Source organism: Aptenodytes forsteri, unplaced genomic scaffold, assembly GCF_000699145.1.
Source record: "Aptenodytes forsteri isolate BGI_AS27 unplaced genomic scaffold, ASM69914v1 Scaffold15, whole genome shotgun sequence".
In the NCBI taxonomy this organism is placed as follows: domain Eukaryota; kingdom Metazoa; phylum Chordata; class Aves; order Sphenisciformes; family Spheniscidae; genus Aptenodytes; species Aptenodytes forsteri.
In genome coordinates this window covers 21,725,070-21,736,138 of record NW_008795129.1, presented here as the reverse complement: position 1 = coordinate 21,736,138, position 11,069 = coordinate 21,725,070, and the positions used below count along the sequence as shown (strand labels likewise).

At 34.8% G+C, this 11,069-nt stretch overlaps 1 protein-coding gene across 1 annotated transcript in view; it reads right to left on the bottom strand.

Moving 5' to 3' along the window:
* Window positions 1-566: 566 nt before the first annotated feature.
* WDR11 (WD repeat domain 11) overlaps window positions 567-11,069 on the bottom strand; it is a 48,250-nt gene continuing 37,747 nt past the window's right edge. The window contains exons 20-28 of the mRNA XM_019471753.1: window positions 10,981-11,043; window positions 9,699-9,764; window positions 8,771-8,942; window positions 8,405-8,500; window positions 6,866-7,031; window positions 5,852-5,949; window positions 4,709-4,854; window positions 3,823-3,902; window positions 567-2,751 (exon numbers count right to left, since the gene is read on the bottom strand). Of these exons, the coding sequence (XP_019327298.1) occupies window positions 2,579-2,751; window positions 3,823-3,902; window positions 4,709-4,854; window positions 5,852-5,949; window positions 6,866-7,031; window positions 8,405-8,500; window positions 8,771-8,942; window positions 9,699-9,764; window positions 10,981-11,043 (1,060 nt within the window). The 3' untranslated portion in view covers window positions 567-2,578. The remainder of the gene's footprint in view (window positions 2,752-3,822; window positions 3,903-4,708; window positions 4,855-5,851; window positions 5,950-6,865; window positions 7,032-8,404; window positions 8,501-8,770; window positions 8,943-9,698; window positions 9,765-10,980; window positions 11,044-11,069) is intronic.

The following is an 11,069-nucleotide window of genomic DNA, read 5'->3' as shown; positions in this document are numbered from 1 at the left end:
TTATTTTCGTTACCTCGCCAACCAGGGGATCCCCGAAGCAGCACCCAGGCAGAGGCACACAAGCAGGAACACAGGCACCGCAGAGCTCGGTCCATGCTAGGGGATCGCCAAACCTGCTGTTGGCGCCTGTTTTTCAGGGGTTCACACAGGCGTAGTTTACCACCGTGCTTTGATCTTTCCCACAGCAGGGCAGGAATCTCAAGCATGTTCGATAGGGTGCCTCTAAGTCTATCACAGGCCTATGTTATCTGAACACAGATGTCCTACTTGTCCAACACAGAAGGCCAAACAACAATTCGTATGATATATGTGTTTTTCAACACCCCAACTACAAGTCACTTGAGCGTGTTTACAATCCTCCTCGCCAATCTGCCATTATTTTCCCACAGTGATTAATATGTACAAAGGATAATCACTTCTTCTGCTAAAACCATCCCTGAGCATTGTGCCAGTCCAGAAGGAAAAAGGACAGTCACACAGTCAGCATTCAATCCCAGTACAAGAGATGACATTTTTGTATTAAATAAAGACACACAAAGATTTTAAAAGTTTGGTTTTATTATTGTAGTGCGACTGCATTACTATCTAAATAAACATTTCAATCACTTTTACATTCTATTTTCATCATAAAGGTTTCAACAGGGAATGCCACACAGTATTCTGCAACCTTCACATGAAAGTACATAGAAACATTCAGTATTAAAAGGCCTTTGCAATGTGTTTCTTTTAAAACATTAGTTTTACAAATCCAAGTGTATATTAAAGCAGATTTTTTCTGAGACCCACTGACAAACAATTCTACGTGATCTGTCAAAGAACAAGTTTGCGTGTGCTTACATTAACTCTTTAGTAACATTGTCCATGAGTACTGCTACCAAAAACAAGAGTAGGAATTGAGCAGTGTTGTAGTAGTCAATGTGAGCCAGAATTTAGCCCATTGTTAATGACAGTTAATTTTGCTCAACTCTGTTGCTCACCAGTTAAAGCTTAAGGCATATTTCATCGTATACTTATTTTCCCGCGCTAAAGTAACTATATAAGCATTGTTCGTAATACATTGAGCAGTGTATTGAGTGGTGTATGTAAGATGTGGTGAGAAGAAATAAGATATATTGCAGTTAAAACATTTACTTTTCTATTTAGAGCACTGAAACTCACCTTGTCAAATTTATATAAAAAAAACACCATTATTGAAAAAGCTAACCTTTCAAATTTTATCAGAAATGTTATTTTAGATTTGAATTAAAAGGTTTATGGAGTAACAGAAATGTCCCGAAGCTGGTGCTCCTCTAGGAAGGAGTGTAGAATACGTATCCACAAATACTCGAACATAAGGAGAATCCAATGCGCTATTACTTTAAGTAGACAAGCCATGAATTACATTCAAATGAGAGACCTTTTACACGATACGATTCTTTTCACTACTGCACACCAAGTTTCAGTAGCTCCAACAACTTGGTAAAAAGAGTAATTTGATTTTTTAGCCAAGACTAATTTTCACATGCCACAGTCTTCAATTTGCAAGGGCAATTTAACATCAGCATCCACTCCTCAGCTGTAAAATTTCTCAGTCAATTGGTACTAAATAGAAAAGATATATCTGACATAAGAAACAATAATGAAAACAAGTACTTAAATACTGAAATACTGGCACAAAAATGAGAAAAGACGTTATCGGTGGCATCCTTAAAGTATCTGGACCATAGCATAAAAAGTATCTAATTAAAAGCCAATGTTTTGGCTTTGCACAATGCTTTTTCTACCTATTGTTAATCACACATTAAAATAACAAACAAAATGATAACTGCGGAGACAGCGTTAGCAGTCTCCTGAATATTCTGCAGGAGCCTACCTTGCAGCTTTTGAGGTAGGATCTTCTCCCATCCTTTGATCCCATGAACCAGTCAACACAAGGCAGAATTTAGTCCCTAAGGTGTGCAGAGAGTGCACACTTAAGAATAACATGGAATATAACAATACCTTAATTGAAAAAAGGACGCTTCATGGATTTTTGGAATGTTAGGAGACTTTCATAACTAAACCTGTTAAAGATTCCATTCCAGACAGTTATGAAAACAACAATACAGTGAACATTTAAAATAACAGTAATTTTAAACAGAAAAATTTTGATTGAGAAAACACAATGTTCCAGGAAAGAACTGTGTGTTTTGTGATATTTATTCTTTAAATATATTTATATTTTTATAGTACAGATTGAATCATTTATACATATAAATACAACAGTAGTGAAGAACTATAAAGATTTGATTTTTAGAAGTATATGGAGAAGACTTTTACACAGATATAGAACTCTTTCAGCACAGTTTTAAATTTGATTTCTGCTACAGTTGAAAAAGTTGGAAATATTCTTGTATAATTTTATCATAGGCTTCTTTCCCCTCTTGTGAAAGTGAAAACAATTTTAAGATAAAAATAAACATAAAACAGTGCTTAATCTTGCCTCCACACACATTTAACAATTTTGCTCAAATCGTACATATCAGCTATTACAGTGATTCAAGAGAAAAATGTATTTTCACACGGTGGAATCTCAGTCTGATAGACAACCCAAATCTCCTCATAAACAAAGTTCTTTTTCTTGTGTCACTTCCTCTTTAGGCTGTTTGAGCTCCATAAGTAACTCTTTACCAGTTTCTCCTGCTTTTGAGGCAAAGAGAATAGCTCCCTGTTTAAAGCCCAGGAGCTTCAAGCTTCTGGCATAATCTGCATATACAGCGTGGATCAATTTATGTAAATGAAGCATTAAGGAAAACACAAATGAATAGCAAAATGAAGAAACTCAGAATCTTTTTTTTTTTTCCCTCCTTTCTCCTCACTCCTTAGCTCTCCCAAGCTGAAAATGCTGAACATTGCTGTCAATTGTGCTAATCCAGTATTTTTCAGCACAAATAAAGACAAAAAAGTTGCTTTAAATTCTACTGTTGAATGCATATTAGCGTTTATCAGGCAATATGCGGAGTGCTATAAACTAAAACAGATACATTTCAGACACGCATAAGTACCTACCATAATACCATGTCATAACTTGCAAAAGACATTAAGAAATTTTAAGGTCATACTACAAGAATTGTTCTTTAATTAGATCTGGAGTTATCTACATGACTTATTAGTGGCTTTTTTATTTACAAGCCTACATCAGTGATGACTCCATAAAACACAATCAGGTATCATTTACATATGCATTATTATTTATTGCATGTAATACAAAAGTTAGAGCAACTGTTCAGAGTTTCCAGAACATCAGGTTAGATGTACAGACTGTACTGAGCAATACTTTAGATACCTTTTAAAATACTTATTACATTTTCAGCTCATCTGATCTTGACCTTTAATTTTCTTTGTTTTCACTGTCTCAGAACTGACTCCTTCATAAAGGACTTCAATCACTAAAACAGTACGCTGGTGTATAGAGGGGTTCAATGCAGGATTATTTTCCTGAGATACATTGTTTAAAATATAACTGAACCACTGATTTCACTACACAGTCTGCAGTAATGATTTCCAAGTTCTGCAAAGAACATTTTATCATCTGTTCTTTTCTCCCCTATGTTTATTTTTTTCACTTTTAGTTTGTCTTCCAGTTCCCCTGGCCTCACAAAGCATCAGGAGGAGGTAATGTTATGGATTTATGCAAATGACTCCTTTTCACTTGTTTCCTCATACTTCCTTCAAACTACACAACCTGGAAAATAAAATAGGAACTCCTATTCCTGTGCAGACTAGTTCATCTAATGTTGGCTCACGCATACTCACTGTGTATGAGTACACAAATGCAAAAACAGGATTTCAGAAAAAGGATATTTGTATCATCATTAACTTCAAATGTGCCATACTTCAGACAAGCTTCAACAAATAAAGCTGCTCTATCGAAGTACCTCATACTGTTAAATGGAAAAAAAAAAAGAGAATAATTTGTTAGGACAGGAAAACAGAAAAGTATTCCAGGATATTGCATCAAAACACTTGCACACAGGCTTTCTAAAATTTGGTACCTAGGTCTGGAGTGGCAAATCTCTTCTGCACTGAGGACTGAACAAGGCTTCTGAACATCACCAAGGTTAAACAGTATCACCATTTAGCTGCCACTATGGCAATATTCACACTCACATCACACATTTCTCTCAGTTTCCAATGTTGCTCTACCTTGCTCTCTGCGCCTTCATGCTTCGTAGGCCTTGAGCGTTCACTACATCACGACAGCGCGGAGTGCTTTCCTCATGGCAGTGAATGCTGCTACCTTGCTCCCAGGCAGTATGTAGGAACAGGTCATGCTGTTGCACCCGTTAGTCTGGCACTGCCCTCTCCCCAAGCTTCTTGCATCCCCCCTTCCTCCTTGCACTCGAGGAACTGACATTTGACGCAAAATTTTTGAAAGATCAAGGCTCAACTTACTCAGAAATAATCATAGCTACTATAAATTGCTACTGCTTTGTCAATGGGTGCTAGCAATCTTAAAGCCTGCAGTAAATTTAAGTGCCAGTGCATTTCCTGAAATTGCAACAAAAACATCAGTTCCAGCACACAGAATTGATGCACTGCTGAGGTTAAAGAAAAACATGCTAAAATAGAAACAAATGTCAGAAATCAAACTGCAGACCTCCTCCCTCCCCCTTGACTTCTGAGTCACAAATGCTTAAATAACAATTTTGGACAAGACAAAATACAGATTGTGCTGTTTCAGCTTTACCTGTGCAACATCTCTGCAACTTTTGTAAAGCATCCAAGTGACAAGAGGACAAGAATGGCTTTGGACTTCTGGTTGACTTGTGGAGAACAAAGGTGATCTACCCAACGCTTTAACACATCAGCACACTCCTCTGAGTTTAAACGAACCTTTAAGAGATGGGAAAGCCAGTTACGAATGCTCAGCTGCTAACTAAAGAGAGCATTCTGCTTCTGCTTCATTTTTTTCAGTGAGAAACTCTGAGCAGAAGTAGAAGCATCTGAAATTACCAATTTTATTATAAAAAGTACACTAATCCCTTGAACGAATATAATACAAAGAAAAAGAAGAAATACATAGATATAAGAAAACTCCACTGTGGTCACTCCACATTCACACGTGATTAACATTATTTTACCACAAGGCTTTACTGAAACCTTAAGTATCAAGAAGTTAGAAATCTTTATCCTTTGCTGAAAACTTAAGGACAAAACATCTTTATTTTTCTTAAGAGTGGGATTCATCCGTTTAGAAAATCTGAGTATGATTTTTTTCCATACTTTCTGCAGGAAACATAACAGAAACTTTACTTGGAGACACTGAAAGATCATCCTTACTGACTCCTGTCCATTATAATATGGAGAACTAATGCTGTGTCTAGGTACTTTTACTGTAATAATGTCTGCGTACCAAAACAGAAGTTGATGCAAATTTATGTGGTTGGTGCTAACTTTACAATGAGCACAAGCTTTACAAGCTACGTGGAGCTCAGCACAAAGTCACTTAATTGCCTAATTACTTATCCTCTTCCAGGAGTGGTTTTTTGTAGTTTATTATGAACTCTGTACTGCTGCAGCTATATGCAGCTTCACAAATCACTGCTCAAAAATTAGAAATTTGAGTATTCTAACCATTTTTAGGCCCCAATCCTGTCATTTGGATGAGCAGGGCAGACCTTTGTAGTCAAAAGGCTGAAGAAGAACCTGTCGACACTGAATGGACTGGCTTGTTATAGCTTAACACATGGAAAGAACTGATGATGGTATTTCAAACTGATGTTTCAGGTTTTTGACTTTGGAGAACTTTAGCACCCTCATCAGCCTTCATACCTACATATGCTAAGTAGGTCATTTATGTTAGCAAACTGAAAATTGAGAAATTGCCTACCTTTGCAAGCCATGCTGCACGATTCCATTCTCCATAAGTTTGCAAGTAGCGACAGGCATCAGCCGCCTTATCGATCAGACACAGTAATTGTACACCCTCTGGAAAATAAAAAGCACACTATATAATAAGTTAAGGGAAAAAAGAGTTGCTATATAAGTATGAGCAGATCATTCATCACCACAAAAAGGATCTCTCTTATATCCTTCTTAGCATATGAAGATGTGGAAAACCCCTAATTTCTACCACCTGGCTCTCCATATAACCTGGGTGTTAGTGACCGTATCTCTTTCCTGGGCTACAGAGCTTAGAAGGACCTCACAAAGCTCTCATTTATCTTTGTCCTAAATACAAATGACAAGGAGTTCACTGGACTTCTCATCATAAAGAGATAATGATCTTTGTAAGTCAAATAAACAGATTTCATAAATAATCCTTTATTTTAATTTAATGTTGTCCACAGTGTAATTATTAACAGTGAAGTGTTAATTGTCCACAGAGTGGAACGTATTTTTTCCAGGCAAGTACAGACATTTATACTTTCTCTGCACGTCTTTGAATATTTCAGTCAATCATCATATTGTGAACGTCTCTTGCATTAAGCAAAATTAACCTGTACATGTAAGAAAACACACTTTTTGAAACAAGTTGTGAACTGGAAAGGAAACCAAGTCCGTATTTCAACTTCAGTAATAAGAAACAATTTTTTAATTAAATTCTTTAATTATGGAAATAGAAAATATGTAGCTTTATGTGCTCAGCCTCTTTTAGTGCAAACAATTGCTAAGAGAATTACCCCAGAAATACATTTTCCAATGAAAATGAATCAAAACAAGTTGAGCTTTATAACTATGTTACTTATCATTTTTGTGTTAACTGCTGTAGATAGTACATACTATAACATATGCAACATATAGGATCTATTACAATTTTCTGCTCTCCCATCTCCATCAGCAGCTTTAATAAGATCAGAATTACTAGTTTATAAGCAAATGTAAAATAAAAGTCACATTTTACCCGCAAGCTTTCCATTGGCTATCATGTTGGTTGCTACCAGTTTAATGGTACTTTGAGATGGACCTGATGAGGTGACAGTTGTGACCAAGCAAGCTTTGAGCGAATCGCAGTAATAATGTGCATTCTCTGAACTTGTTTCTAACAATAGTTGTACTGCTCTGTCAGTCTGGCAAGAGAATAAATACACAAATCTGACCACAACTTACTCACTTTTAAACAAAAGTCTTCATATTTTTACCCTTTTTAAGACATGGAACAAATAACAATGAAAGTTATTCTAAAACAAACTACAAAAATAGCTACCAGCATAGTAATAATTAAGATACTAAGGATGCTTTACTGAAATAGAAAGGAAAGCATTTAAACATCCATCATGAATATAACGTTTAATCACAGCCTAAAACTTCTAGAAGCCAAAGAAAAGTTTAATTCAGAACATTTATTTCCTTGTTTACATAATCTTTTGCAGAGTTTTAAAAGGAAGAGAAACATTTAAAATAAGCAGAGAAGAAATAAAATTGTAAAGATACAGAAACTGGCCAGGATCTCAAGGACTGATTAAATACCTGATATTTTAAACCAAAGGTAGAATTCATCCATTTAAAATGTTAGCTACAGCTGAGCACCTAAAACAGTGAGGCTCATTACACTGGCCACAGACACCTGTCTGAATAGAATGAATTACTGCAGGCATGTCATCTCTGCCTGTTATTAAAATGAGATGCCTAACTTTTTAGACATGTCAATTTGATGAGGTCAGTCAAGCTGATGGCTTAGATAATTACAGAAATAATGAAAAGACACATTAAATACATATTAAAATACAGTGATTCAATAAACTGGTATTTTTAAACTTCTATAAACTGGCATTTTAAACAGACCTTCTATGGCCTAAATATTTCTGGCATCTTTTACTGGTAACATTTGTTGACATGCTCAAATGCACAGTGGCACAGAAATCATTTAAGTTCGAGCTAGTAACACCAAAGCTATTTTTAGAAATGGATGGAGCACAACTGCATTAGTAGGGAACAGTTCATGATATATACTGTACAAATGCAACAATATTCTTATCAGGGTGTCAGTAAGCAGCTCTGTACAGTGTTTCACTGCTCAGTACAGATCTGCCAAAAGCTTAGACATGTCCTTTGTCACCTAAAACAAGAGTACTAAGTGCAGACTGAGTTATCCCAAAGATGCTGTTTTTAAGTTATTTCTGGGAAACTCAAAATGTAATTTTTCTTTTCGAGTCACCATATGGAAAGAAAGACTTTTATAGAATTCCCAGAAAAATTATACATTCTGAAGAAGATAATACCAAACATTACCATATACCATATCATTACACTGAGTCTGCAGTGTAATAACATATTAGGACAGCAAAAACTATCCACTGGTGAATAGAAGTATGAAACAACACGTATCAGTTATCCTATTCAATTAAAGGTTTGTCTAAGTACATAAAATGGACAAGAAAGAAGAACAAAAATAAAATATTATACCCACAAACCTGGAAAAATTAAAATATCCCCCACAAACCTGGCCCAAGAGAAGAAGCTGATCAGCACATTTCCTGGTATGATCATACGTCGATCTCTTCACCTCCTGGAGATTTACCCTTTCAAGTTGGAATTTCTGCATGAAGAAGGAAAAATATTATAAAGATAAGACTACCATAAGACATATAAAAATAAGCATTTAAAAAAATATGGAAGTATTTTGGGAGTTCCAAAAATCTCCCTATTTCTAAATAATAGGGAGTCATTTAATCCAGAGTTGTATCTTACTAGTAAAAGTGAAATATGTATAGTGAAAAGCTCTAACATAATAAGAAGGTTACAACGCTGAGCTTTTAATGTTCTGATCACATTCTTATAAAATGTATTTTTCAACTCCTTGAAATACCTGGAAGTAATAATTTTCACACAGTATGTCACAGCATATATCCAATGGATTAACCAACTGTTCTTGAAGGATAGCTGTGTCTGTTGGTTTTGCAGGCTTTTCCTGGGATAAGCTGTGCAAATAGTGGGCAGCAATAGTCCAGAAATGCAGTTCAGATTCATCCCCATACAGTCTGACAAGACACAAATCAAGATGTGAAATATGTTTGTATTTTTTCAAATGTCACATAAAAATATTACACATTTAAAATATCTTTTTACAAAGACCATGCATTATTGTGGGCACCACAAGTACTTTGCATTATCAATGGGACAAACTACAAGAAAAGATTAAGGAATGACATTCAGCAAGCTAGATAAGTAAGAAGTTGGCCAGAATTGCTGTTACAATAGCAATTAAACTCAGTGAAGGTTCAGCATACAAATATGTGGAAATTGATATTTTATTATTATTTTACACTTAATCACCAATATCCTCTTTCAAATACAAGAAAGTTACTAAGTTTGAAAAACATCTCTGAATATAGACAGACTAAAATTAGCACAGAACAAATACATTTGAAATGAAAAACAGGCCTTCCCCTGTTTGCATGTAATCTATCGTGTATTGTGAAGTTCTGAATTACATTTTTGGGCATTGTACAGCTAAATGCAATGTAGCCAGCAGAACTGCATTTATGAAAGTACCACCAAGACAGAAGGAAGTTCTCTACATCCAGCAAGCAAATAAAACAAAGTGTTTCAGTAAGGTAACGTTTCCATTCTCAGTCCTGAAAACACTCTAAGACGTGGGTAACAAAGTACTTTAGGAATCGCACTGAGTTAAAGGAGAACTAGTTCAGTACTTAAACTTCAGCACATTCATATGCATTAATATGATCAAGACTTTATTAGGAAACATTTGATATAGTTATCTGAATCTCTACTACCTGGCAACTAGGAGACATCTTTGCAAGAGAGTAAAATCCGGATCAAGCAAGAGTTTCTTTATGTCACTGCAAAAAGAGAAAGCCATAAATAACCTGTAAAATGCTGTGCAAGTTTTTTTGGTTTTGAACACAAATAGGATATATCACCTACAAATTGAAAAAAAATCGAAACAAAAAATACACAATTTCTTTTCTGAACTGAAAAATGCATCCATCAATTTAAAATATAATTGATCTCAAGGAGCAAGTCACTCTACCAGTTTAAGTACAAATAGCAAGTCTGTAAGGAACCCCTTATTCTTGTAATAAAGGGAACAACCACAAGGGTGTATACGAAGCTATAAATTATTCTGCAGTGATTCTACAAATTACAAGATAAATTTAAGCACAAATAATTTTACACTTATGTAGTGCCATAGCATAAGAGATCCACATGCATGAATTTAGGTTTTCTACATATGTTTCAGACTGATAAAAATACGGTGTTATCTTTTCTATCTTACTAAGTGAAAGGACAAAAGGAAAAGGGAAAAACTTCTGTTTACTAGCTTCAAATATTATTTTCATAGTTTAAATGGAATGTCAGAATCAGTTTTCTGTGTAAGCAGAGCAACGTGCATGAACATTACTCGGGAAGTATATCTTCAATAAAAGATTTTTAGAATTGTTTGTCTTTTCTTCCTCAGAGCTTAAATACCTTAACAAACATCGGAGTATTTAAGTAGCAGTGTCCAATACAGTCTGGACCAACATCAAAGAACCATACATCACTGAGAAGTACTGCCTAAAAACTTAGGAATGCTCACTGGTCAGTCACAAATTATATACTAACTCCTAATCAGTATCTTTAAAACTCGTTATCAGCCACTACTATGCTAAGTCAATGTTAAAAATTCAATACTGACTTCCATCACACTTTATATATTCAGAACAGTACATTATGACTGTTGAGTCAATATTTAACAATTTAACAAAATACTTTGAGATAGTTTGCTTATTTAAAAAAAATATTTTTGAGATTGCATTATGGTTTATTTTTAATTAGAAAAAATAGAAATAAAAATTTAAAATCTTCAATAAAATGAATAAAGCACCACCTTTAGGAGTTACATAAAAAAATTAACTGTGTTTAAAATAAAAGCTGTCATTACTCAAGCTTATCTTTAGAGGGCAAAAAGCATTCTTTCTTCATTAAGTTGTGAATTGCCACTAATGTCCTTTTTTTTCTTTTGCCTTCTCTGAATTCACTAGCTTACTCAAATATTAATAGAAAAATTCTTACTTGGACAATGAATTCAACTGCTCTTGAAGAAGGTTTTTAATATTTTCATTCTCTGGATAATCACTGGATTAAAAAAAAAAAAAAAAGGA